This window comes from Hemibagrus wyckioides, linkage group LG27, assembly GCF_019097595.1.
Source record: "Hemibagrus wyckioides isolate EC202008001 linkage group LG27, SWU_Hwy_1.0, whole genome shotgun sequence".
In the NCBI taxonomy this organism is placed as follows: Eukaryota; Metazoa; Chordata; class Actinopteri; order Siluriformes; family Bagridae; genus Hemibagrus; species Hemibagrus wyckioides.
In genome coordinates, this window is record NC_080736.1 from 17,467,059 (window position 1) to 17,494,558 (window position 27,500).

A 27,500-nucleotide genomic window follows, 5' to 3' on the forward strand; every position below is an offset into this window, starting at 1 on the left:
GTGTAGAGAGAGAAAAGCAGTGGGGAGAGAATGCAGCCCTGAGGAGCTCCAGTGCTGATGGTGCGGGTGTTGGATGTGAGTTTTCCCAGCCTCACTAGCTGCTGCCTGTCTGTTAGTAAGCTGGTGATCCACTGACAGATGGAGGTGGGCACAGAGAGCTGTGTCAGTTTATCCAGGAGGGTATCTGGGATGATGGTGTTGAAAGTGGAGCTGAAGTCCACAAACAGGATCCTTGCATAAGTCCCTGGTTTATCCAGATGTTGGCGGATGTAGTGCAGTTCCATGTTGATCATCATCCACAGACCCGTTTGCTCAGTAAGCAAACTGCAGGGGGTCCAGCAAGGGTCCAGTGATGTTGTTCAAGTAGGCCAACACCAGCCTCTCAAATGACTTCCTGACCACATACATTAAAGCAACAGGTCTGTAGTCATTTAGTCCTGTGATCAGGGATGGTTGAGCATTTGAAGCAAGAAGGGACTGTTGATCTTCCAGTGATCTGTTGAAGGTCAATGTGAAGATGGATGATAGCTGAACAGCACAGGCTCTGAGGCAGGCTGGAAAGACACCGTCTGGGCCTTTGGTTTTCCTTATCTTCTGTTTGCTGAAGACTTTGCGTGCATCATCTTCACAGATCTTGAGTACACATACACACACACATACACACACACAGTGCATACACACACACACACACACACAGTGCATACACACACACAGTGCATACACACATACACACACACACAGTGCATACACACACACACAGTGCATACACACACACAGTGCATACACACATACACACACACACAGTGCATACACACACACACAGTGCATACACACACACACACACAGTGCATACACACACACAGTGCATACACACACACACACACACACAGTGCATACACACACACACACACACAGTGCATACACACATACACACACACACAGTGCATACACACACACACAGTGCATACACACACACAGTGCATACACACATACACACACACACAGTGCATACACACACACAGTGCATACACACATACACACACACAGTGCATACACACACACAGTGCATACACACATACACACACACACACAGTGCATACACACATACACGCACACACAGTGCATACACACACACACACAGTGCATACACACACACAGTGCATACACACATACACACACACACAGTGCATACACACACACAGTGCATACACACATACACACACACACAGTGCATACACACACACACAGTGCATACACACACACACACACAGTGCATACACACACACAGTGCATACACACACACACACACACACAGTGCATACACACATACACACACACACAGTGCATACACACACACAGTGCATACACACATACACACACAGTGCATACACACATACACACACACACAGTGCATACACACACACAGTGCATACACACATACACACACACACAGTGCATACACACACACACAGTGCATACACACACACACACACACAGTGCATACACACACACAGTGCATACACACACACAGTGCATACACACACACACACACAGTGCATACACACACAGTGCATACACACATACACACACACACAGTGCATACACACACACACACACACACAGTGCATACACACATACACACACACACAGTGCATACACACACACAGTGCATACACACACACACAGTGCATACACACACACACACACAGTGCATACACACACACAGTGCATACACACATACACACACACACAGTGCATACACACATACACACACACACAGTGCATACACACACACAGTGCATACACACATACACACACACACAGTGCATACACACACACAGTGCATACACACATACACACACACACAGTGCATACACACATACACACACACACAGTGCATACACACACACAGTGCATACACACATACACACACACACAGTGCATACACACATACACACACACACAGTGCATACACACACACAGTGCATACACACATACACACACACAGTGCATACACACACACAGTGCATACACACATACACACACACACAGTGCATACACACATACACACACACACAGTGCATACACACACAGTGCATACACACATACACACACACAGTGCATACACACACACAGTGCATACACACACACACACAGTGCATACACACACACACACACACACACACACAGTGCATACACACACACACACACAGTGCATACACACACACAGTGCATACACACATACACACACACACAGTGCATACACACATACACACACACACAGTGCATACACACACACAGTGCATACACACATACACACACACACAGTGCATACACACACACATACACCCACACAGTGCATACACACACACACACACAGTGCATACACACACACAGTGCATACACACATACACACACACACAGTGCATACACACACACAGTGCATACACACATACACACACACACAGTGCATACACACATACACACACACAGTGCATACACACACACAGTGCATACACACACACACACAGTGCATACACACACGCACGCACACACACAGTGCATATACACACACACACACAGTGCATACACACACACAGTGCATATACACACACACACAATGCATACACACATACACACACACAGTGCATACACACATACACACACACACAATGCATACACACATACACACACACAGTGCATACACACATACACACACACAGTGCATACACACATACACACACACACAATGCATACACACATACACACACACAGTGCATACACACACACACACACACACAGTGCATACACACACACACACACGCACGCACACACACAGTGCATATACACACACACACACACGCACGCACACACACAGTGCATATACACAGACACACTTATTATTAATTCTTAATATAAAATAAACAATAATACTGAGTGTAAAACAGTGTGTTGTGTAAAATCTGTGTTTATCTCGTTGTTTGTAATTTATTATTTTTGTATACTTTAATGTTCCGAACATGTGTCACGCGCACCCTCTGGCGGCCGTCCTGACCCGGAAGTGTTTCTAAAAGAGAAGCTGTGTGTGTGTGTGTGTGTGTGTGTGTGTAGAATATTTTTATCTGATTTTTAAGACGGATTTTGACTAGAAAATCTTTAGAAGCTGGAGCTCCAGGTCAGCTGATGTTGTTGAGTGATATACAGAGCCGAAACCCTTTGTTTCCGGAGAGATGTTACTGTGTGTTAGACTGACCGAGCTGACCGCACGGACTCTGCCGGTATCACAACAACACTGTCCACTCTAACCACACAGAGTGGACTTCACTTAGCTGGGCACTTTAATATTTATAAACGTTTTTACGGATATTGTTGAATACGCGATGGTTACTTCTGATTGGACGAATCCATTGTTCCGTGACGACGCAAATAAGCGCCGGGGGTGACGTCAGAGCTGCAGTGACCGGGAGGTGTGGTGAGCGGAACATAATTACACTGTTTACACACACTCAGAAAAAAAGAGAGAGTAAGAGAAGAGACGCGACTGATTCTTCTGTATTATAGACCCTGTGTGTGTGTGTGTGTGTGTGTGTGTTACAGAGCACGGATCACACCGATGCGTCGATGGAGATGCGTGGCGCTACGGCATACGCGCTGGTGGAGTCACGTGACCCGGGCAGTGGTCGTGTGTGTGCTGACTTTCGGCGTGTTCCTGCCCCTGTGTTGCCACCGCTGCCTTTACTCCTACTACTTCCTGAAGTCCTGGTACCTGGAGCAGAGGAGTGAAGAGGCCCTGAGGCGGAGCTATGAGGAGGGGCAGGAGGCTCTCGCTTACTGGAGGGACATGGTGGCGGGCGGAGCCGTGCAGGGGGACGTGTCTGAGGGACCGGAGCTTCTGGTGACGGTGGTGACGGCGCGCAGGAACGACGGAGTGCAGTATCACTACCTTCTGCAGGTGATGCGGCAGTTGGACATCCTCCTGCGGGGGTGTGGCAGGGCGCCGTGCGCGGCCGTGCTGGTGTGTGACGTGGAAAGTGGTTTAGAGGGGAACGAGGACGCGGCGCTGGTGGAGAAGCGGTTCCGCGTGGTGAGGCAGGGGAAGGGCTCGAACCAGGACGTGAACGTGTTTGAGAAGGAGAAGAGAGATTACGTGTGGTGTCTGCGTCAGAGCACGGAGGTGATGAAGCCGAGGAATCTGGTGGTGCTGGAGGACGACGCTCTGCCCTGCACTGACTTCTTCTCTGTGCTCCGTGATTTACTTGGCCGCAGGTTCCTTTCGCACTCGCTGTACGTTAAACTTTATCATCCCGAACGGCTGCAGCGATACTGGAACCCGGAGCCGTACCGGATCCTGGAGTGGGTGGGGCTGGGCGTGTTCGGCTCGTCGATGAGTCTTCTGTTCCTGGCCTTCTGCACTCGATTCACTCTGCCCTTCTCTGTGCCACTCTTCCTCTTCCTGGTGGTCTACATCATGGCTGGGGCGGAGCTTATAGGGCGTCACTACCTGTTGGAGCTGAGGCGCGTCTCCCCGCAGCTGTACGCCGTATCTCCGGCCACCGAGTGCTGCACGCCCGCCATGCTGTTCCCAGGGAACACGTCTTCCCGTGTCGCCGACCTGCTGGACGCCACCACGTGTATGAGGGGAAACGGCAAGGACATGGTGCTGTACCGGCATGCGGACTCCGCCCACAGCCTCGAACCCAACGCCATATGGCACATCGGGGCGTTTTCCTCCATCAGAGCAAATCCACCACGCCCAAAACTCCTTTAATCCATACATCTGCCCCTGAGGGTCTATGAGTCTCAATCAGCTTAAATCTGAATCAGTCTGAATCTGAATTAATACGAATCAATCTCAATTAATATGAATCAATCTGAATCAACCTGAATCTGATACAGTGTAAGAAATGAGAGAATCAGTCATTTGAATTCTGAATAAATCAGTATCTCAGTCAGAATCTGTCACCAGTCTTAGTAAAAAATCCAGTTCGGTTGATTCAGAAAAAGAAATGGTGAAAAGAATTCAGAATCAGCTAGAAAATGAATCGGAATCAGACAGTGAATCAGTTCATGCTGCTAGGTTTGACTCTGCTGCTGAGTGTGCGATGGTGAGTGGTGACTGAAATAATCTGGAGAAATAAACCCCGAAGTCATCAGTAATGTTAGTATATTAGCCTCTGTTCCTTTAGTTTCACTTTGAGGCCTCATCGCGTGGGCGTGTATCAAACCTCCAACAATCAGAATGTAATCCGTGTGTCTGTGTGCTTTATATCTCTTCTGCATTGTACTTGGAAGTGCCTTTTACCTTCATGAGGAGTGACCTTTGAGCTTGATTGCCCCTCTCTCAGTTCAGTGTGGACTTGGTGCTTATTCATGCAGAGAGCTGACCTCTGCATCGTCCTGCAGCCTGATGGCATCTGTGATCTTCTCTGTGCTTTCATCTTCTGTTAGATTTTCATCACTATCTTTTAGGCTGTGTACGATATGCAAATGAGGCTGATGATGATGATGTCATAACCCACCGTCAGACACACACTTACAGTCAGCAGTAATGAGGTGCAGTGCTCCTGGAACATGTTCAGTGCACTTTGTAGTGTTTTACTGCTGCAGTGGGATTTATTATTCATCTCTAGCAGTGCATCACACTCAGCAGAGACACTTTAACTTCATTTAATATTTAAACACCAAAACTAAACTCAGCTGGTGATCTGGGCTAACCAGGTTAACCTTTGTGCACTGTGTGTGTGTGAGAATGATTTTATTTGATTTATAAAGCTTACTTGTGTTGCATTTTGCTATTTAAAGTTACGGGATTCTTTCTACACCTGAACACAGCTTTAAGATTTTTGGACAGAGACGATGATGAACAGAATAAACAGACTGAATCAAGTGTTACACTGATCACCTGATGCACATTAAAGAGTTTCAACTCTGAATCTTTTTGTCAAAGACATCTTTATTGTAAAAACAAAAACAAACAAAAAAAAACATCATTTCAGTAAATTCAGCAGCACAGCAAACGTTAGCCTAGCCTAGCCTAGCATCAGCGCTAATGTGACGGATATTTTGTGAGAATCTGAAAACAGAAGGTTTAATAATTGGCGTAGAAACTGTGTGATTCAAAAGAGTCGGTTCAGTGTTTCGATTCTGACTCTGAGTCATGTAGTCAGTTAGGTCACTAATTAACATGCTGACCTGTGAAATCTGCTCTAGTGAGTGGATGAGGTGTAATACACACTGATTAATGCTCCGGGGGGCAGGATCACACCCGGGCGAGTGGTTGTTGTTATTAAAAGTAAAATAAATAAAAACACACAGAAGTTTGAGGATGATGAAGAGTAATGATGTGATGAAGAATGTGTGGAGTTTACTCCTGTAAACCTGAGCCCAGTGCGCGCGCCGCTATTTCCGCTCCGCTCTGTCACATGACGGTCAGACTGCGCGAGTCCAACTCACCGGATCCACACACACACACACACACTATGAGGAGGCGCTGCACATCACACAACACACACACTGATTTTCCCCCCTGATATGCAAATGTGAGATTTTCCTTAAAAGTTTGTGGTGTGTGTGTGTGCGCGCGCGCGCGCATGTGTGTGTGTGTAAAAGTGAGAGAAGGAATCCGGTGTGGAAGTCACGAGCGCTGAATTTCCTGCAGAGGAGGAGGAAAAGAAAAAGAAGGGGGAAAAAAGAGGAAAGGCGGAGAGGAAAAGTGGAGTTCTGTTGATGAAAAACAGGGAAGATGGCTGAACAAGAGAAAGGAGAGAAAGACAGGACCAGCGGAGAGACAGACGGAGCGCAGAGAGACAGACAAAACCCCGATACCGGAGATCACGTAAGAAAAACCCAGAACCGGCCTCGATATACCACACACACCGCGATATTACTGACCTCCACTCCTCTCAGCCTGGACACTGCCGTTTCTCACTGACGATGTTACCGTGTGTCTCACTGTGACGATGTTGTGTGTGTGTGTGTGTGTGTGTGTACTTCAATACTTGCCTACCGATATATCACAAGAGTGATAATCTGTTCATTATTGTGATTAAAAAAAAAAAAAAAAAAACTCAGACTCTAGTGCAGTGCAATATCATCTGTAACTCATTATCACTATATTACTGCTGTGTGTGTGTGTGTGTGCGCGCGCGCGCGTTTTCAGAGGTTAAACCTGGCTGCAGTGTATGTATCAGATGCTCAGCACAACAGGAACATCATGTTTGACACGACACCACAGGCAGTGCGGTAACTACACAACTACACAACCTACTGCTGTGTGTGTGTAAAGGTGGCACAATGCAAGATCTGCAGCATTCTTTTGTGTGTGTGTGTGTGTAGGCTGTACCTGTTGTATAATCACTGGCTGTTGCGTGTGTGTGTGTACGTCTTCATCATGGTGGATTTGTCGCTTGCACTGTTTGAGGAGCCTGCTCTCGTCCCTCTGCCCCTGTGGGTCAGTAACACACACACACACTTGTCAGGTTTTGTGTAATTTAGGTTCAGTGGCTATTAGTTTCTGCCTTTATCACCATGTCTGAATCTGAATCAGTCAGCATCAGTAGCACTGAGAGTCAGATTTATTTCTGACTGAATTTAATCCAAAAGTTAAGATATGAATCAGATGAACTTCTGTTCAGAACAGAATGATTCGAATCTGAATCGATCAAACTCCAACTGAATCAGAAATATCAATCTAAATGATCGATAATCAATTACAATCAGAATCACATTCAGTTACAATCAGGACAGAATCATAAAGGTTCAGTCTGAATCATTTTTATCCAGAATCATTTCAAAATTTGATTTATATTCATTTAGAACATTTAATTTATTCATCTGATTCTTTCATCAGAATAAAGATAACTCTCTCTCTCTCTCTCTCTTTCTCTCTCTCTCTCTCTCTCGCTGTCTCGCTGTCTCGCTCTTTCTGCCCCCCCCCCCCACTGTATGTGTGTGTGTGTGTGTGTTTGGTTCCCCCAGGCCACCTCAGTAATAGAGCTCCTCTGCCTGATGGTGTTTTCTGCTCGATTGGTTCATTATGCTAAGGTAATTCCCCGTCGTGTTTTCATCAGAGATCCTAAAAACATCTGCATCATCATCACCATCACGGTAATGCCACTCCTTCAGCTTCTTCATCTCCTTCAAATCCCTTTGTTTTCCTTCATGTGAACACTCTTCTCCACATGTCTGTTTAATTATACACACAGACACACACACGCACGCACGCATACACAAACCATGCCTCTGAGAAACAAAACTGTGTCAGTTAGCTTTATGCTTCAGAGGAAGTGCTGAGTGTGTGTGTGTGTGTGTGTTGGGGTGATGAAGATTACATTTTAACCTCAGCTTTCACCCATTCAACACTTTCACTGTGAGATAGACAGGAAATTTGTCCTGTTCACCTTTAGACAGAGTCAGCATGTGAATGAGAGTCGGAATCAGTCAGCATGTGAATGAGAGTCGGAATCAGTCAGCATGTGAATGAGAGTCGGAATCAGTCAGCATGTGAATGAGAGTCGGAATCAGTCAGCATGTGAATGAGAGTCGGAATCAGTCAGCATGTGAATGAGAGTCGGAATCAGTCAGCATGTGAATGAGAGTCGGAATCAGTCAGCATGTGAATGAGAGTCGGAATCAGTCAGCATGTGAATGAGAGTCGGAATCAGTCAGCATGTGAATGAGAGTCGGAATCAGTCAGCATGTGAATGAGAGTCGGAATCAGTCAGCATGTGAATGAGAGTCGGAATCAGTCAGCATGTGAATGAGAGTCGGAATCAGTCAGCATGTGAATGAGAGTCGGAATCAGTCAGCATGTGAATCAGAGTCGGAATCAGTCAGCATGTGAATCAGAGTCGGAATCAGTCAGCATGTGAATCAGAGTCGGAATCAGTCAGCATGTGAATCAGAGTCGGAATCAGTCAGCATGTGAATCAGAGTCGGAATCAGTCAGCATGTGAATCAGAGTCGGAATCAGTCAGCATGTGAATCAGAGTCGGAATCAGTCAGCATGTGAATCAGAGTCGGAATCAGTCAGCATGTGAATCAGAGTCGGAATCAGTCAGCATGTGAATCAGAGGTATGTATGTACACGCACACACACCACATACAGGCACACACCACACACACAGTCAACAGGGTGTGTAATCCATAACTCACTGCACCAGTTCACACATGCTGACCGATTATAACTCTGATTCACAAGCTGACTGAATATGTGGTGTGTGTGTGGTGTGTGTGTGTGTATGTGGTGCGTGTGTGTGTGTGGTGTGTGTTTATGTGGCAATGAATTTGTTTGGTCCTAAAACCTACTACTCTACTAATATTCTCAAACGCAGTGTTTAATGGTGTCTAATAGTATTCTGTTTTATTACTGTAAAACCTTATTATTGTGTGTGTGTGTGTGTGTGTGTGTGTGTGTATAAGTTGTGTGTGGTGGATCTGTGTGTGTATGGTGTTCTGAGATTGTGTGGGCGCTCTGCTGTGAGATGGTCCAGAGTATTGAGGCCTCTCCTGCTCATAAACATCACAGAGGGACGACAGGTAACACACACCCACACACACACAAGCTTATTTTGCATAATATAATTGTTAATTTTTTGTCAGTTTTTCCTTGACTGTGTAAATGTATATTGTTATTTAAGTCCTGCTGTGTGTGTGTGTGTGTGTGTGTGTGTAGCTGCGCAGGGCCTTCAGGAGTATCCGTAACGCACTCCCTCAGATCCTGGTGGTGTTTTTCTTCTTCATTTTCAGTGTGTTGATGTTTTCACTCATGGCTCTGAAACTGCTGGGCAAACGGTGAACACACACACACACACACACACACACTGGAGACTCCTTCTATACATCATACCTATACACACACACGTACACACACACACACACACACACATGCTTTATTAATCTGTTCTCTTTTTTAGGAATCTTAAAACTATAGATGGCGCTCCGTATTTCACTGATTACCTGGAGATAGTTTTTGATCTGTATGTTTTAGTGACCACGGCTAACAGCCCTGACGTCATGTGAGTTCAGTCCTATGTCCATCCTAATCTCTGTCCAGATTGTGTCCATGTTGATCTCTGTCCAGATTGTGTCCATGCTAATCTCTGTTCAGGTTGTGTCCATGTTGATCTCTGTCCAGATTGTGTCCATGTTGATCTCTGTCCAGGTTGTGTCCATGCTAATCTCTGTCCACACTGTGTCCATGCTAATCTCTGTCCAGGTTGTGTCCATGCTAATTTCTATCTCTGTCTTGAGTGAGGGTGTAACTTCTCTCTCATTCTTCGTGAAGGATGCCGGCGTACAACTACAGCTCATTCTTCGCCATCTTCTTCATCCTCTACATCGTCATCAACACCTATACCTTCATGTCAGTGTTCCTGGCTGTCGTCTACAACAACTACAAAAAATATCTGAAGGTATGTGAATGATGATGATGATGATGATAATAATAATAATAATAGCATTACTGGAACTATAACATTACACTAATCAGTTTTGGTGCCCTAACAGTCCCCCTGTGTGTGTGTGTGTGTGTACATGCAGGAGGAGGTACGGCAGCTGGTGAGAGCGAAAAGGCAGAAGTTGTGTCATGCTTTTTCTCTGCTGCAAGAAGTGGGCGGGGCCGAGAGAGAACCACGTGTCAGTCAAACACGCTGGAAACAGTTAGTGCGTCTCGTCCAGCCTGACATCAGCAACGCACACCGAGAGCTGCTGTGGAGTGTGTGTGACCCTCAGAACACTGGACATGTCGGTCAGACACACACACACACACACACACTATTGGACTATTACTCAGATAAAAATGAAGTAGTACAAGCGTGTGTGTGTGTGTGTGTGTTGTAGGGAAGATGGTGTTTGTGCAGTTGGCTGATTTGTTGAATATTCATGTGATCACGATGAAATCTCACACACACCCACTGGACCGCTGGATCCCTGCTTTTTATCAGTCCACCTTCAGTAAACTGATCCACAGTATGGTCCAGCACAGGTAACACACACACACATACACACAGAGCAAGCCAGTTGTTTGTCTCCGTGGTCCAGTTTAAATGTGTGTGTGTGTTTCAGGATGTTTGTGTATGTGTATGATGTGATCATCCTGATTAATGCGGTGTTTATTGGTCTGGACGAGGAGAACCCGGCCGTCTCCGTGGCTGAGTGGATCTTCCTCACGCTCTACATCCTGGAGATTTTACTCAAGCTCTACACCTTCGAGCCACACACCTTCTTCGCCAAACACCAATTCTGGAACTGGTGTGTGTGTGTGTGTCTATTTGTGTGTTTATATATAGTGGCAGGCTGTGCATTTCACACCTAGGCTTTCACTGGTGTCCTTCCTGAATTAATCCACCTCTATACCATCATTATGACGCCACGACAATAGATACTAATCAACCATTAAACAGCAAAGTAAAAAAGAAATTAGTCTAAAGTATTTCACACCTCACAAGGAATAGTCCATTTTATTACAGTCCACCTTGAAAATCCATTTGTAAGGATGTCCGTGACCAAATCGATTTCTTCTCCTCTGTCAGCCAGTGTGAGTTAAAATATATATATTTTATTTAGTTTGTGCGGTTCCCTGCCTCTGACTACTCCAATTATCCAATCAAAAGACGTGAAATTGCTGACACAATCGTATGCCTGCTAGATGACCCCAGTGACACCAACTCGAAATCTGATTGGTTAATGGAACAGTTTCATTGCCACTTATTTTAAGCTCCGGGCGCCTGCACTATTGATTCTGAAGGCCTTAAGGCAGATTTCTTTCACCCTGGCGACACATGATGTCATCCACTGTCTGAAATATGATTGGATAAATACTATTATCATAAATATACACTACTGAATTTAATACACATTCATGGAAAAATATATTAAATATATTAACATGCAAGTCAGTGATTCAGATCACTGCTGTTTAGGCCAGCAGAGAAGGACTTACTGGCCCTGACGGCCCACCACTGTTTATATACATTACTGGTTACCATGACAACCATCTCATAATATCAAATTTATAATCTGGCCAAATATCTTTATTGGTTGTTTTTTGCAAAGCTTTCCTGGTTACCATGACAACTGCATGGCTGCATCTCAGACCATATACTGTGTGAGTGTGTGTTTGTGTTTGTGTTTGAGAGAGAATTTAAATGTTTTTAATATTACTCTAACCCTATCTTCCCTGTTTCTCAGGTTTGACACGATCATCATTGTCTCTGCTCTGCTGGCGACCATCATCAACTCTGCCTTAAAATCCTGTACACACACACACACGTACACACACACACACACACATTAAACCCCCAGTACCCCCCAAATGAATGCTGGAATGAAGTGCACTAGATTAGTCAGTGTGTAGAGGTCAGTGTGTAGAAGTCAGTGTGTAGTTCACTTCATCAAGTTTACACTGCAGCTCTGGGGCTAATGTAGCTAACATACTAGGAGCTTATAGCCACCAGTTTAACGTGCTGGTGTGATGGTGCTATGGTGCTGTAGTGATGGTGGTGGTGTGATGGTGCTGTAGTGTTGGTGGTGTAGTGATGGTGCTGTAGTGATGGTGTGATGGTGTGATGGTGCTGTAGTGATGGTGTGATGGTGCTGTAGTGATGGTGGTGTAGTGATGGTGTGATGGTGCTGTAGTGATGGTGGTGTAGTGATGGTGTGATGGTGGTGTAGTGATGGTGCTGTAGTGATGGTGTGATGGTGCTGTAGTGATGGTGTAGTGATGGTGGTGTAGTGATGGTGGTGTAGTTCTGGTGTGATGGTGCTGTAGTGATGGTGTGATGGTGCTGTAGTGATGGTGTGATGGTGGTGTAGTGATGGTGTAGTGATGGTGGTGTAGTGATGGTGGTGTGGTGGTGTAGTGATGGTGGTGTAGTGATGGTGTGATGGTGGTGTAGTGATGGTGTGATGGTGCTGTAGTGATGGTGTGATGGTGGTGTAGTGATGGTGCTGTAGTGATGGTGCTGTAGTGATGGTGTGATGGTGGTGTAGTGATGGTGTGATGGTGGTGTAGTGATGGTGTGATGGTGCTGGTGTGATGGTGCTGTAGTGATGGTGGTGTAGTGATGGTGTGATGGTGGTGTAGTGATGGTGTGATGGTGGTGTAGTGATGGTGTGATGGTGCTGTAGTGATGGTGTGATGGTGGTGTAGTGATGGTGTGATGGTACTGTAGTGATGGTGTGATGGTGCTGTAGTGATGGTGTGATGGTACTGTAGTGATGGTGTGATGGTGCTGTAGTGATGGTGTGATGGTGCTGTAGTGATGGTGTGATGGTGCTGTAGTGATGGTGGTGTAGTGATGGTGTGATGGTGGTGTAGTGATGGTGTGATGGTGCTGTAGTGATGGTGTGATGGTGCTGTAGTGATGTTGGTGTAGTGATGGTGTGATGGTACTGTAGTGATGGTGTGATGGTACTGTAGTGATGGTGTGATGGTGCTGTAGTGATGGTGTGATGGTGTGATGGTGCTGTAGTGATGGTGTGATGGTGTGATGGTGCTGTAGTGATGGTGTGATGGTGCTGTAGTGATGGTGCTGTAGTGATGGTGTGATGGTGGTGTAGTGATGGTGTGATGGTGCTGGTGTGATGGTGTGATGGTGCTGGTGTGATGGTGCTGTAGTGATGGTGGTGTAGTGATGGTGTGATGGTGGTGTAGTGATGGTGTGATGGTGGTGTAGTGATGGTGTGATGGTGCTGTAGTGATGGTGGTGTAGTGATGGTGTGATGGTACTGTAGTGATGGTGTGATGGTGCTGTAGTGATGGTGTGATGGTGCTGTAGTGATGGTGTGATGGTACTGTAGTGATGGTGTGATGGTGCTGTAGTGATGGTGTGATGGTGCTGTAGTGATGGTGGTGTAGTGATGGTGTGATGGTGGTGTAGTGATGGTGTGATGGTGCTGTAGTGATGGTGTGATGGTGCTGTAGTGATGGTGGTGTAGTGATGGTGTGATGGTGGTGTAGTGATGGTGTGATGGTGCTGTAGTGATGGTGTGATGGTGCTGTAGTGATGTTGGTGTAGTGATGGTGTGATGGTACTGTAGTGATGGTGTGATGGTACTGTAGTGATGGTGTGATGGTGCTGTAGTGATGGTGTGATGGTGCTGTAGTGATGGTGGTGTAGTGATGGTGTGATGGTGCTGTAGTGATGGTGTGGTGATGGTGTAGTGATGGTGGTGTAGTGATGGTGGTGTAGTGATGGTGTGATGGTGCTGTAGTGATGGTGTGATGGTGGTGTAGTGATGGTGTGATGATGGTGTAGTGATGGTGTGATGGTGGTGTAGTGATGGTGGTGTAGTGATGGTGTGATGGTGCTGAAGTGATGGTGTGATGGTGCTGTAGTGATGGTGTGATGGTGCTGTAGTGATGTTGGTGTAGTGATGGTGTGATGGTACTGTAGTGATGGTGTGATGGTACTGTAGTGATGGTGTGATGGTGCTGTAGTGATGGTGTGATGGTGCTGTAGTGATGGTGCTGTAGTGATGGTGCTGTAGTGATGGTGCTGTAGTGATGGTGGTGTAGTGATGGTGTGATGGTGGTGTAGTGATGGTGTGATGGTGCTGTAGTGATGGTGTGATGGTGCTGTAGTGATGTTGGTGTAGTGATGGTGTGATGGTACTGTAGTGATGGTGTGATGGTGCTGTAGTGATGGTGTGATGGTGCTGTAGTGATGGTGTGATGGTGCTGTAGTGATGGTGGTGTAGTGATGGTGTGATGGTGGTGTAGTGATGGTGTGGTGATGGTGTAGTGATGGTGTGATGGTGGTGTAGTGATGGTGTGGTGATGGTGTAGTGATGGTGGTGTAGTGATGGTGGTGTAGTGATGGTGTGATGGTGCTGAAGTGATGGTGTGATGGTGCTGTAGTGATGGTGTGATGGTGCTGTAGTGATGTTGGTGTAGTGATGGTGTGATGGTACTGTAGTGATGGTGTGATGGTACTGTAGTGATGGTGTGATGGTGCTGTAGTGATGGTGTGATGGTGCTGTAGTGATGGTGTGATGGTGCTGTAGTGATGGTGGTGTAGTGATGGTGTGATGGTGGTGTAGTGATGGTGTGATGGTGCTGTAGTGATGTTGGTGTAGTGATGGTGTGATGGTACTGTAGTGATGGTGTGATGGTACTGTAGTGATGGTGTGATGGTGCTGTAGTGATGGTGTGATGGTGCTGTAGTGATGGTGTGATGGTGCTGTAGTGATGGTGGTGTAGTGATGGTGTGATGGTGCTGTAGTGATGGTGTGATGATGGTGTAGTGATGGTGGTGTAGTGATGGTGTGATGGTGCTGTAGTGATGGTGTGATGGTGGTGTAGTGATGGTGTGATGATGGTGTAGTGATGGTGTGATGATGGTGTAGTGATGGTGTGATGGTGGTGTAGTGATGGTGTGATGATGGTGTGATGATGGTGTAGTGATGGTATAGTGATGGTGTGATGATGGTGTAGTGATGGTGGTGTAGTGATGGTGCTGTAGTGATGGTGTGATGGTGCTGTAGTGATGGTGTGATGGTGCTGTAGTGATGGTGCTGTAGTGATGGTGTGATGATGGTGTAGTGATGGTGTGATGGTGTAGTGATGGTGCTGTAGTGATGGTGTGATGGTGGTGTAGTGATGGTGTGATGGTGGTGTAGTGATGGTGTGATGGTGGTGTGATGATGGTGTAGTGATGGTATAGTGATGGTGTGATGATGGTGTAGTGATGGTGTGATGATGGTGTAGTGATGGTGTGATGGTGGTGTAGTGATGGTGTGATGGTGGTGTAGTGATGGTGTGATGATGGTGTAGTGATGGTATAGTGATGGTGTGATGATGGTGTAGTGATGGTGTGATGATGGTGTAGTGATGGTGTGATGGTGGTGTAGTGATGGTGTGATGGTGGTGTAGTGATGGTGTGATGGTGTAGTGATGGTATAGTGATGGTGTGATGATGGTGTAGTGATGGTGCTGTAGTGATGGTGCTGTAGTGATGGTGTGATGGTGCTGTAGTGATGGTGTGATGGTGCTGTAGTGATGGTGTGATGGTGTAGTGATGGTGCTGTAGTGATGGTGTGATGGTGGTGTTGTGATGGTGTAGTGATGGTGCTGTAGTGATGGTGTGATGATGGTGTAGTGATGGTGTGATGGTGTAGTGATGGTGCTGTAGTGATGGTGTGATGGTGGTGTAGTGATGGTGCTGTAGTGATGGTGTGATGGTGCTGTAGTGATGGTGTGATGGTGCTGTAGTGATGGTGCTGTAGTGATGGTGTGATGATGGTGTAGTGATGGTGTGATGGTGTAGTGATGGTGCTGTAGTGATGGTGTGATGGTGGTGTAGTGATGGTGTGATGATGGTGTAGTGATGGTGTGATGGTGGTGTAGTGATGGTGTGATGGTGGTGTAGTGATGGTGTGATGATGGTGTAGTGATGGTATAGTGATGGTGTGATGATGGTGTAGTGATGGTGCTGTAGTGATGGTGCTGTAGTGATGGTGTGATGGTGCTGTAGTGATGGTGTGATGGTGCTGTAGTGATGGTGCTGTAGTGATGGTGTGATGGTGTAGTGATGGTGCTGTAGTGATGGTGTGATGGTGGTGTAGTGATGGTGTGATGGTGTAGTGATGGTGCTGTAGTGATGGTGTGATGGTGGTGTAGTGATGGTGTGATGGTGCTGTAGTGATGGTGGTGTAGTGATGGTGTGATGGTGGTGTAGTGATGGTGTGATGATGGTGTAGTGATGGTGTGATGGTGTAGTGATGGTGCTGTAGTGATGGTGTGATGGTGGTGTAGTGATGGTGTGATGGTGGTGTAGTAATTAAATAATTTTTTTTCAATTCAGTATAATATATTGAATTTATTAATTATGTATATATATAAATATAAAGATAAAATAAGTTACTATTTTATCCCTATTTTAATCTTAATGGTTTTATGGTTTTTCTTTGTTGCTGTAGCTGGAGGTTATACGAGCCGTCAGATTCTTGACATCGTCTTCATCCTCAGAGTGCTCAGGCTCATCCGCGTCGTCGACACCATTCCCAGGTGTCTGTGTGTGTCTGTGTGTGTGTGTGTGTGTCTGTATGTGTCTGTCTGTGTGTCTCTGTATGTGTGTGTCTGTGTGTCTGTCTGTGTGTGTGTCTGTATGTGTGTGTCTGTGTGTGTCTGTGTGTCTGTCTGTGTGTGTGTGTGTGTCTGTATGTGTGTGTCTGTCTGTGTGTGTGTCTGTATGTGTGTGTCTGTGTGTGTCTGTGTGTCTGTCTGTGTGTGTGTCTGTATGTGTGTGTCTGTGTGTGTCTGTGTGTCTCTGTGTGTGTGTCTGTATGTGTGTGTCTGTGTGTCTCTGTATGTGTGTGTCTGTGTGTGTGTCTGTATGTGTGTGTGTGTGTCTGTATGTGTGTGTCTGTGTGTCTCTGTATGTGTGTGTCTGTGTGTCTCTGTGTGTGTGTCTGTATGTGTGTGTGTGTGTGTCTGTATGTGTGTGTCTGTGTGTCTGTCTGTGTGTGTCTGTATGTGTGTGTCTGTGTGTGTCTGTGTGTCTGTCTGTGTGTGTGTCTGTATGTGTGTGTCTGTGTGTCTCTGTATGTGTGTGTCTGTGTGTGTGTCTGTATGTGTGTGTGTGTGTGTGTCTGTATGTGTGTGTCTGTGTGTCTCTGTATGTGTGTGTCTGTGTGTCTCTGTATGTGTGTGTCTGTGTGTGTCTGTGTGTCTGTCTGTGTGTGTGTCTGTATGTGTGTGTGTGTGTGTCTGTATGTGTGTGTCTGTGTGTCTCTGTATGTGTGTGTCTGTGTGTCTGTCTGTGTGTGTGTCTGTATGTGTGTGTCTGTGTGTCTCTGTATGTGTGTGTCTGTGTGTGTCTCTGTATGTGTGTGTCTGTGTGTCTCTGTATGTGTGTGTCTGTGTGTGTGTCTGTATGTGTCTGTCTGTGTGTCTGTCTGTGTGTCTGTCTGTGTGTCTGTCTGTGTGTGTGTCTGTATGTGTGTGTCTGTGTGTCTGTCTGTGTCTGTGTGTGTGTGTGTGTGTCTGTCTGTGTGTGTGTGTCTGTCTATGTGTGTGTGTGTGTGTGTCTGTGTGTGTGTGTCTGTCTATGTGTGTGTGTGTGTGTGTCTGTATGTGTGTGTGTGTGTCTGTATGTGTGTGTCTGTATGTGTGTGTGTGTGTGTCTGTATGTGTGTGTGTCTGTGTGTGTCTGTGTGTGTGTGTGTGTGTCTGTGTGTGTCTGTGTGTGTGTGTGTGTGTGTGTGTGTGTCTGTATGTGTGTGTGTCTGTGTGTGTGTGTGTGTGTCTGTGTGTGTGTGTGTGTGTGTGTGTGTGTCTGTATGTGTGTGTGTGTGTGTCTGTGTGTGTGTGTGTGTGTGTCTGTATGTGTGTGTCTGTATGTGTGTGTGTGTGTCTGTATGTGTGTGTGTGTGTCTGTATGTGTGTGTCTGTATGTGTGCGTGTGTGTGTGTCTGTATGTGTGTGTGTGTGTGTCTGTATGTGTGTGTGTGTGTGTGTGTCTGTATGTGTGTGTGTGTGTGTGTGTGTCTGTATGTGTGTGTGTGTGTGTCTGTATGTGTGTGTGTGTGTGTCTGTATGTGTGTGTGTGTGTGTGTCTGTATGTGTGTGTGTGTGTGTCTGTATGTGTGTGTGTGTCTGTATGTGTGTGTGTGTGTGTCTGTATGTGTGTGTGTGTGTGTCTGTATGTGTGTGTGTGTGTGTGTGTACCCTGGTATTTGTTGTGTAATAATAACCGTAATTTCCATTTTATTTTACAGAAAAACTTTCATCTCTCATGTTAATTGTTTTATTAGACTTTTTACTGTTTAAGTTTCTTAAAAAGTGTGTGTGTGTGTGTGTGTGTGTGTGTCCGGCAGGTTCCGTGCGATCATTAACACTCTGATTAAGATCGGTGCTCCCATGCTGACATTCGGGCAGCTCATTCTGGTGCGGGTCATTCACTGTTAGTCACGGGCTACGTCACAAATCACATACACCCTGATCAGCAGCAGTGCAAGGGCTAAACTGTCCCTCACTCTCTGTCCCTCACTTTCTCCCTCACTCCCCCCCTCTCATTTTCCCTCACTCTCCCTCACTCTCTGTCCCTCACTCTCTGTCCCTCACTCTCTCCCTCACTCCCCCCCCCTCATTTTCCCTCACTCTCCGTCACTCTCTGTCCCTCACTTTCTCCCTCACTCCCCCCCCTCTCATTTTCCCTCACTCTCTGTCCCTCACTCTCTCCCTCACTCCCCCCCCCTCATTTTCCCTCACTCTCCCTCACTCTCTGTCCCTCACTCTCCCTCACTCTCTGTCCCTCACTCTCTGTCCCTCACTCTCCCTCACTCTCTGTCCCTCACTCTCTCTCCCTCACACTCTCTCCTTCACTCTCACTCCCTTGCTCTCTTCCTGCAGGTGGTGTATTATATCTTTGCGATGGTAGGGATGGAGCTGTTTAAAGGGAAGGTTCATTATTTTGGTGATGATTCGGACAATCCCGCGCATCATTTCTGTGGGAACGTCCTGCTGAACGGCTCGGCCTTCGCCAGGAACAACTACTGCAAAAACAACTTCAATGACGTGGTGTCATCCTTCATCCTGCTGCTGGAGCTCACTGTCGTCAACCAGTGGCACGATATCCTCAAATAAACACACCGAAAGAAGTCTGCTGTAAATGCTCTCTGCACCAGCACACAGAACACCTAGTTTATTGTAATGGATCAGAAGTCAGGAAATAGTTATTATTTTTTGCATTGTGTAATTCATCTAGCATGTTGTGTGTTCACTTTGTCCTTGACTCCGCCCCCACTTCTGGCTGGAGGCTTCACCGCTGTCACTCATGTTTCAGCACGGATATTCTTCATCCTCTTCCACATCGTGGTAGTCATCATCATCATCAAGTAAGATTCAGGATGATGTCATCACCTCTAATGATGTTAGGCACTTTAGAGTGTTTTTAAACTGGGCCCTCTCCCAATCTTATCAAACCCCCACCCCCCATAGTATCTTCGTGGCATTTATTCTGGAGGCGTTCTTCATCGAGTACATGGTGGAGAAAAGTGAGCTGCAGACAGCGCTGGAGAAGAAGATTGAGGAACTGTGTCTGTGTGTGGAACAGTAAGTGTTCACTGCAGGGCTGTGTCTCAAATCCAGGCATTCATCACTGCTGGGAATGTAAAGGTAGTTTTCCAAAGACATTTTCAGTATTAACTCCCAGATTATTGCTTTGTTGTTGTTGTTGCTGTGTGTTTAGGAAGCATGCAGATAATAACCTGGTGGATGCAATGGAAACCCAGGAAAACGATCTCGGCCCTGCTGAAGGAGCCAAAGTCAAACCCACCATCATTTTCAAGATCAGCTCAACAAGTAACACACATCTTCCATGTTCCGTGTGTGTGTGTGTGTGTGTGTGTGTGTGTGTCAGTGATTGTATGTTTATGTTCTGCAGGGTACAGGACCATGGATGGCCTCCTACAGCGCATGTTTGAAACAGAGATGGACCTCAGCACTGATGACCTTGAGGAAGAGGCAACAGAGAACAGGACCTTCTCGAATCCAGTTTTCACTTCCTCATAAGCGGAAAGATAAACTTTCTTTAAATGAGCTTTATTCAAATGATGTCTATAAATGCTTACTGCATTATCTACTCATGGGTGTGACATTGGATTAGACTGGGCGTGTGTGTGTGTGTGTGTGCGCACTGACCCGCTGAAACAGTATTTACTTTGTGTATAAGAAGGGATTAAATGAACACTTTATATTCACTTGTCATTGTATTACAATAAAAGATGAATATGTTTAATATAATCCGTGTGTGAGAAGGTTTGTGTGACATTCCGGTGCACCGCCTGTGTATTTGCTCAGTTTGTGAAAATCACCTCCAGAGCTTTAGACCAATCAGAACAGAGATGACCAGACTACATGATCCACAGAACCTTCATGGACTCGTGTAAACAATGAGGAAACAGAGGTTAGGTACTGTTATGTTCTGACGTGTCTGTTATAAATCAGGTTTAAAACGAGAATGTGGATCAACAGATACTCAGATCCCACTCACATGACTAATGCAAGCTAGGACTAGCCATGTTAGCTAATGCTACTGATCCCAGGCTTATAGGGATGGTGAGAGGACATATTCATCTATATTGATCTTGTACATTTTAATGAAAGTAAAGGTTTAGATATGATATTTGGGACGAATAAAACAGTTCAAATGGATTCTGTAAATATTTTAAAACCACATGACTGAAATATTTCAGAAACTGCTTCCGGTCCGCCTGCGTCACAAAATTCCTTCACGAGCGCTGGAATACAGCACGACTTTAGGGGCGGGGCTTTCGACGAAATTGTCGCGCTCAGCACAAAAGGCGGATCCTGAGGGTCCCCCCCCAACTACCCCCCCATGCGTGTGCATGTGCGTGCGTGCGTGCGCGCGCTGCTGGTGCAGGGAGAGTGAGTATCCTTCATTATGATGGCGCTAAATAAAAACCTGCACACGGAGTGAGTTAAAGTGACCACTCTCCGCTGGATCCCAGTGAACTGACCATGAGCAGGTGAGAATCTGCATTTTCATTCTTTGGCGATTTGCGATTTAACCTTTAATCCTCAGGCACGGTATACAATGTTACCTAGCTTGTCTGATAACATTAACCTTATTCTTCATTATTATCAACATTTCTCTGTTTTTTGAGTGATAATGGTAAAGGATCACACAGGGAGATGTGACATGTCTCCACACTGACTGCTTGTGTTATACAGCAGCTTTAACTGGGAGCGGTGTGATGATGGAGAAGCTCGCTCCTCTTTATGTGAGATAATGAAATAAAAATCAGGAGTGTGTTCAGTTATGTCATCATTTTCAAGTGTGATTCTGTGTGTGACATTAGATGAGGGGAAAAAAAGAACATTGCTAGGTGTGATTGAGAGATGTGGTGGCTCGAGGTTGCCAGGTTGGGCGACCGCTTCGCGGCACAGTTAAATAAAACCGCGTCAGCCTTTCTGGGGGAGTCTTGTAGAAACTGGCAACCATGTAGTCTGTTCGGCGTGGATCCGTGATTTTGGCGCCTTCTGGCGGCTGAAGGCGGGAAGCGCGCGCATCTGAGCTGCAGTGCGGATAAACGCAGAAGGACGCGGTTTACCTCACAACACATTAATATGGCCTTTATTTCACAGACATTTTAAAATCTCCCCCTTTTCATTTCGGCTCTGTGTACTGTCTGGATCCAGGGTAAATATACTGCTGTGTATAATATTGTTTGTTGTTGAGTGTGATAGAAAAGAGCATAAGGAGAGGTGTATTGTGAAGGTGGCTTTAAGCAGACGTCAGGGTTGAGTTAGCTTAGCTACATCTTGGTGTGAAAGAATTATTAACACTTCACTTTATAAACCTCTGAAAACATGTCATTTTAAACCTGAATAATCTGAAGGACAGATGTGTTTACTCTCCTCTGCCACACTGAATTAAACTCGGGAATAATGAGGAGTGATGTTTGTTAAATAAGTTTTATTGATGAATAAACTCTGAGGACTTGTGATATACTTCATTGTCCAGTAGTCTTTAAATAAACAGTCCAGATGTGATTTTGACCCTGACACAGTGTTGATGGTGGTCAGATCGTGTCTGAGGAACGTCTGTGTACAGAGGGAGCCGGCTCATGGTCACCACCCCAATGAAGATTCCCACGAGATGGAAAGGACCGAGCTGCTATAGTCCATTTACCAGGTGAGCTCAGGTACAGAGGGACAATCCCTTTCTGTTCTTAACACTTCTCATCATCCACGTGCCCTTGGTCCGGTGCCCTTGGTCCGGTGCCCTTGGTCCAGTCCAGTCCCCTTGGTCCGGTCCGTTCCCCTTGGTCCGTTCCCCTTGGTCCGTTCCCGTTGGTCCAGTCCCCTTGGTCTGGTCCAGTCCCCTTGGTCTGGTGCCCTTGTTCTGGTCCCCTTGGTCCGGTGCCCTGGGTCCGGTCCCCTGGGTCTGGACCTTTTAGTCCAGTCCACCTGGTCCGGTCCCCTTGTTCCAGTCTCTTTGGTCTGGTCCCCTTGGACCGGTCCCCTTGGTCCTTTTAAGGGTTGATCTGTTACTCTGTTGATTTCAGATGAATTTGTTTAGATGATTGATCACATCACTGTACTCCAGCAGCACAGATTTCCCAGAATGCACTAGTACAAATTGTGTCCAGCTCTCTGAGACCTGGACTCTCGCCATGTTGACCAGCTCTAACATACGGACCCCTACTCTCTGTGTGTTTGACTTGGTCTTTGTTCAACACTGCTGCTCGTGTCCATGTGTGATGGATGTTGTGTGATCTGTGAGGACCTTTAGATGGACGTGTGTGTGTGTGTGTGTGTGTGTGTGTGTGTGTGGTGCGGTGAATCACCATTAAACCAGAAACTGGACATCTTCAGAGAGGTTTGAGTTTTCTGGACTGAAGTGTTAATGTGATGTGTGCTGGTGTTTATGGGCGGCTGTGTCCAGCTTCAGAATGGAACGGTGTGAAGAGCGAGTGCTTCCCAGTGCAGTGGTCATCAGTCAGATGTGCTCATATTAATCACAATCAAGGGTCAACACTCCTGGCTCCTGAAGTGCCCTGCTCAGGGGTTTGCTCATTTTATTCACACTGCACTGAGAGTGTGTAAACCTCTGAGGAATCTGCTCCAGCTCTGTGTGTGTGCGTGTGTGTGTGTGTTCCTGCTGAACAATCTCTCACACACTACATACTGGGAGTGGACACTTCTCAGTGGTCAGGGGAAGTGAGGCATGCGGAGTGGAACGCTGTATTAACGTAATGTAAATGATTGTGTAATGTAGTGTTTAGTAGGTTTTGTGTATCACCTGTGTGTGTGTGTGTGTGTTTGCACTCTGTTTACTGTGTGTTCAGTTTAAGAACAGTGACCTCTGGTGTTTTTATTTATTTTTGTGTTGTGTTGTGTTGTGTTGTGTTGTGCATGCCCGCTTCTTGCTGTGTGTGTTGCTGCTTTGTTTTTGTATGTGTATCTGTGTGTATTGTGTTTCTTTGGCTTAAATGACCTTTGACCTCTGCTTTTCACCTCGTTTGTACGTCCTCTCGGCTGCGGGACGGCGAGCGATCCCCGGGTGGTCCGGCGAAGGGAGGAGTGTTAACACCGCGGGTGTGTGTGTCACGTCTCTTCTCTTGTGTGTTTGGCTCGTAGGCCGTCAGAGGAGGGCAGTGGCGTCCACTAGTTGGCTGGTGTTTGTGAGGTTTGGGAAGAGATTAATCATGATGGTGAGAGTTTCTTTTTGAAAGCGCACGTCTCCCGTAATGCTGCCAGGTCTGAGCACACACTGTGGCTGCTGCAGCTTCCCTCTCTGCCTTCAGGAGCTAGCGAATGGATGACTGACCCTCCTTACCGCTTTACACCACGCAACGCCCGGTACGCCATATAATACCATCACGCCATGCGGCATTCCCCTCGCAGACTTCTCAGAATATCAGTGCTCTACACCAGGGCCCTTATGTAAGCAGCAGGGTCACTTTAGTGCTAAACAGAACGGTCTGAGGAACATGTGAGGTAACTCTTCAGCATCTTCACTCTTCTGAGATAGCTGTGTTCTCCACCATGCTAACAGTTTGATATCTAGCTAACATAACACCAGGAACAGGAACGTAAACAGGAGGCATCCTACTGCTCACTAACACTGTTTTGCATGTTTCTGACCGAGTTGGAGGAATTGTGTGTGTGTGTGTGTGTAGGTATATAGGCGTAATGATGTCGTTTCCTGTAGGAGTGTATGTGCACGGAGCAGCTGGACTGGCCTGTGTTGGTTAGCGCTGATGCTGAGTGCATGGCCCTGCATGAAGTGGAGCATGGCTCTGAGTACTAGTCCCAGTGTGATTCTGTTACTGTGTGTGTGTGTGTGTGTGTGAGTGAGTGAGAGAGAGAAATTTCCTGGCAGAGGACAGGTGAGTTGTGAGGTCACACAGGTAAGATGGAGGGAATGCAGCACCTACCACACCCTCACCACTCTCTCAGCACAGACATTAGGGTGCTGCCTGTGAGTGTCACTGGACTAGAGTTCTATAATAGTGCTGATTTGCATGACGTGTCCCTTTTTATCCCCTCACTGTCACTTTTCTCTGTAGAACTGGACCAGTTGACCATTTTACACAGCAGTGTATTGTAAATAATGTAAATGTAGTCTGATGAGTGATCTGTGATGATTTAGTTCAGGTGATGTCTGGTATGTCTTACCTGCGTTAATCTTAGCTCTCAGTCGAGCTTAAACACTGTGTGTGTGTTCGTTATGGCTGAATTATTGCTTTAACATTTCACACACACACACGCACACACACACACACGCACACACTTTCATACACTAACAGCATTAACACAGAATTATGCTCAATCAGGGTAAATTCTAATGTGTGTGTGTGTGTGTGTGTGTGTGTGTGTGTGTGTGTGTGCAGATTAATGGGTCGTTTAAACTGGGGGCGGCCCGTGTGCTGTCGGGGTGGCAGTGTTTAGCTCCTGCACTGCAGGAAAACGACAACATGAACGGAGCGACAGAGACGCAGGACATCCTCCCTCCCAACTGCATGGTGAAGGAGCGCTGGGAAGTGGTGAGCACACACACACACACTCTCTCTCTTAAAGCAGCAGTCAATGCACTACTCAGTAGATTCTCACCAGTAGTTGTATGGTTAGACACACACACACACACACACTCTCTCTCTTAAAGCAGCAGTCAAACCAGAATGCACTACTCAGTAGATTCTCACCAGTAGTTGTATGGTTAGACACACACACACACACAGACACAGACAAGTGCATTGTTTTCCTTAGGTCTTCAGGTGGCTTAACTGCTGTCTGGGATGTGGAGAATATTCAAGATTGTTGTATAAGAATGATCAAGTCTGCTATGTAATGTCAAATAACTAGCTCCACCGGTTAATAGAACTGAATCCAGTACATGAATGTCTAAGGAAGCTAAGTTAGCAGTTTCTTTAGTTTTTAAATAGACTACATTAGTTATGTCTCTTCTCTAAATTAGAATGACTGTGAGCCAGGCCTTCTCGTCCAACATCAGTGTCTGACCTCACAAATGCTCTTCTAGAGGAATGGTCAAAAATTCCCATAAACACACTCCTAAACCTTGTGGAAAGCCTTCCCAGAAGAGTTGAATCTGTTATAGCTGCAAAGGGCGGGACAACTCCATATTACATTCATGTGCATGTAAAGGCAGACGTCCCAAAACTTTTGATGTCTCCCCTCTAATTCATCCCAAAGGTGTTCTATGGGGTTGAGGTCAGGACTCTGTGCAGGACAGTCAAGTTCCTCCACACCAAACTCACTCATCCATGTCTTTATGGACCTTGCTTTGGTCACTGGTGTGCAGTCATGAAAAACAACACCTGAACTCAGTGATTTGGAGGAGGGGTGTCCCAAAACATTTGGCAATACAGGGCTGATATCAGTGTCACTTAGCTCCTTAAAGCTAGCTCAAAAGTTCAGCTGCTTACGTGAGGATCTGCACTGGTCTGTTGTCCCCTACTGAGTTTGTGAAACATTTTAACAGCAACAAACATTTCAGTGTCCTCGGACATTTTCTTCATCCTCAGCTGTCCTGGTCAGATTTTGAGAATGTTTGGAAATTCGACATCTAACATAAATCCTGCCTGCCTCCACAAACTGCTGTATAATTTCCCTTTATTATAAACTATTATAACCATTACATAAACTCTTTATAAACTATTATGACCATTCATGGTATTAGTACCAGAATCTTTATTTGAACCCAAAAATAACAAGCCAGCAGGACAGATTTTATCTCAGGAACACAGATATGCCTCCTGCATAGGCAGCCTTCTCCTGACCGGAGCACTTAGCCGAGGAAGGAAGGAGGAATAATGTAAAAACCAGGTCACTGTGTGTGTGTGTGTGTGTGTGTGTGTGAGAGTGAGTGAGTGAGTGTTTGTTCTCTTTAATTTACACCCTAAACATACACATGGGCTGTGTCCCAAACAACACACTAATATTAAAGTCAGTAGTGTTTAGTTGGCCAAGTGTTTAATCATCACAGTGCAGCTTGATTACTCATGTCCTGAATGACATGCTACTACACCACAGTACACTGAACAGACATCAAATGCTATTCAGGACAGTAGTCCTCAGGTTAGGTACAGGTACACACACACACGAGTTTACAGAGCATGTACCTGACCTGCTGGACTATTTTTAACACTATTTAGTATGATGATGGTGTTTGATTTGGGACCCAGCCACACCCAAACTGGGACACATTTACAGCATCATGGTTTAGACAGACTCTTTCAGACACCTTCTTTTTATCCACACACTTTCCTAGCTTTACTGTTATATCCAGGTGTGTCTGGTGTTTCTCATGTTACACACACACTCACACATATCACACTTCCTCATTTAGGAAGAAGGAGAAGAAACCATCATTTTAGAGCAGAAGTAAAACACATGGTTTCTTTTTGGCGTAAATACAGCACACTAGTGAGTGATGAGTGTATAATACCTGCTGTGTGTTGTGTAGCTGAAGAAGATTGGTGGTGGAGGATTCGGAGAGATCTACGAA

The 27,500-nt window shown here is 46.0% G+C and overlaps 3 protein-coding genes across 13 annotated transcripts in view; all 3 read left to right on the top strand.

Moving 5' to 3' along the window:
• The first annotated feature begins 3,053 nt into the window (after window positions 1-3,053).
• Window positions 3,054-4,886, top strand: pgap4 (post-GPI attachment to proteins GalNAc transferase 4). Of its 2 annotated transcripts, none has more exons than XM_058381979.1 (2): window positions 3,054-3,472; window positions 3,598-4,886. In XM_058381979.1, exon 2 carries the CDS (start codon window positions 3,614-3,616, stop codon window positions 4,766-4,768), a length of 1,155 nt encoding a protein of 384 aa, XP_058237962.1. In that variant the 5' UTR covers window positions 3,054-3,472; window positions 3,598-3,613; the 3' UTR covers window positions 4,769-4,886. The 2 variants fall into 2 exon arrangements, with proteins under 2 accessions (XP_058237962.1, XP_058237963.1); XM_058381980.1 differs by having other exon boundaries at window positions 3,054-3,467.
• Window positions 4,887-6,115: 1,229 nt separating this feature from the next.
• Window positions 6,116-20,746, top strand: tpcn3 (two pore segment channel 3). 5 transcript variants are annotated; one of them, XM_058381974.1, is made up of 19 exons: window positions 6,116-6,835; window positions 7,160-7,242; window positions 7,336-7,450; window positions 7,978-8,043; window positions 9,421-9,537; window positions 9,674-9,792; window positions 9,915-10,016; window positions 10,286-10,412; window positions 10,540-10,747; window positions 10,840-10,984; window positions 11,065-11,250; window positions 12,190-12,254; window positions 16,921-17,008; window positions 18,820-18,889; window positions 19,355-19,574; window positions 19,749-19,839; window positions 19,943-20,056; window positions 20,193-20,305; window positions 20,388-20,746. In XM_058381974.1, exons 1-19 carry the CDS (start codon window positions 6,743-6,745, stop codon window positions 20,513-20,515), a joined length of 2,250 nt encoding a protein of 749 aa, XP_058237957.1. In that variant the 5' UTR covers window positions 6,116-6,742; the 3' UTR covers window positions 20,516-20,746. The 5 variants fall into 5 exon arrangements, with proteins under 5 accessions (XP_058237957.1, XP_058237958.1, XP_058237959.1 ...); XM_058381973.1 differs by having other exon boundaries at window positions 6,119-6,835; window positions 7,978-8,106; XM_058381975.1 differs by lacking the exons at window positions 7,160-7,242; window positions 7,336-7,450 and having other exon boundaries at window positions 6,118-6,835; window positions 7,978-8,106.
• A 579-nt stretch (window positions 20,747-21,325) lies between these two features.
• The window catches only part of ttbk1a (tau tubulin kinase 1a), a 45,846-nt gene continuing 39,671 nt past the window's right edge, over window positions 21,326-27,500 (top strand). Inside the window, exons 1-4 of one of the 6 annotated variants that reach the window (XM_058381281.1) lie at window positions 21,326-21,492; window positions 22,553-22,661; window positions 25,366-25,518; window positions 27,459-27,500. The exon at window positions 27,459-27,500 is cut by the window's right edge and continues 106 nt beyond it. In XM_058381281.1, the coding sequence (XP_058237264.1) occupies window positions 25,450-25,518; window positions 27,459-27,500 (111 nt within the window). In that variant the 5' untranslated portion in view covers window positions 21,326-21,492; window positions 22,553-22,661; window positions 25,366-25,449. Of the gene's footprint in view, window positions 21,493-22,027; window positions 22,167-22,536; window positions 22,662-24,156; window positions 24,184-25,365; window positions 25,519-27,458 lie in introns of those variants that run through there. The other 5 variants (XM_058381279.1, XM_058381280.1, XM_058381282.1 and 2 more) reach the window with 5 other exon arrangements.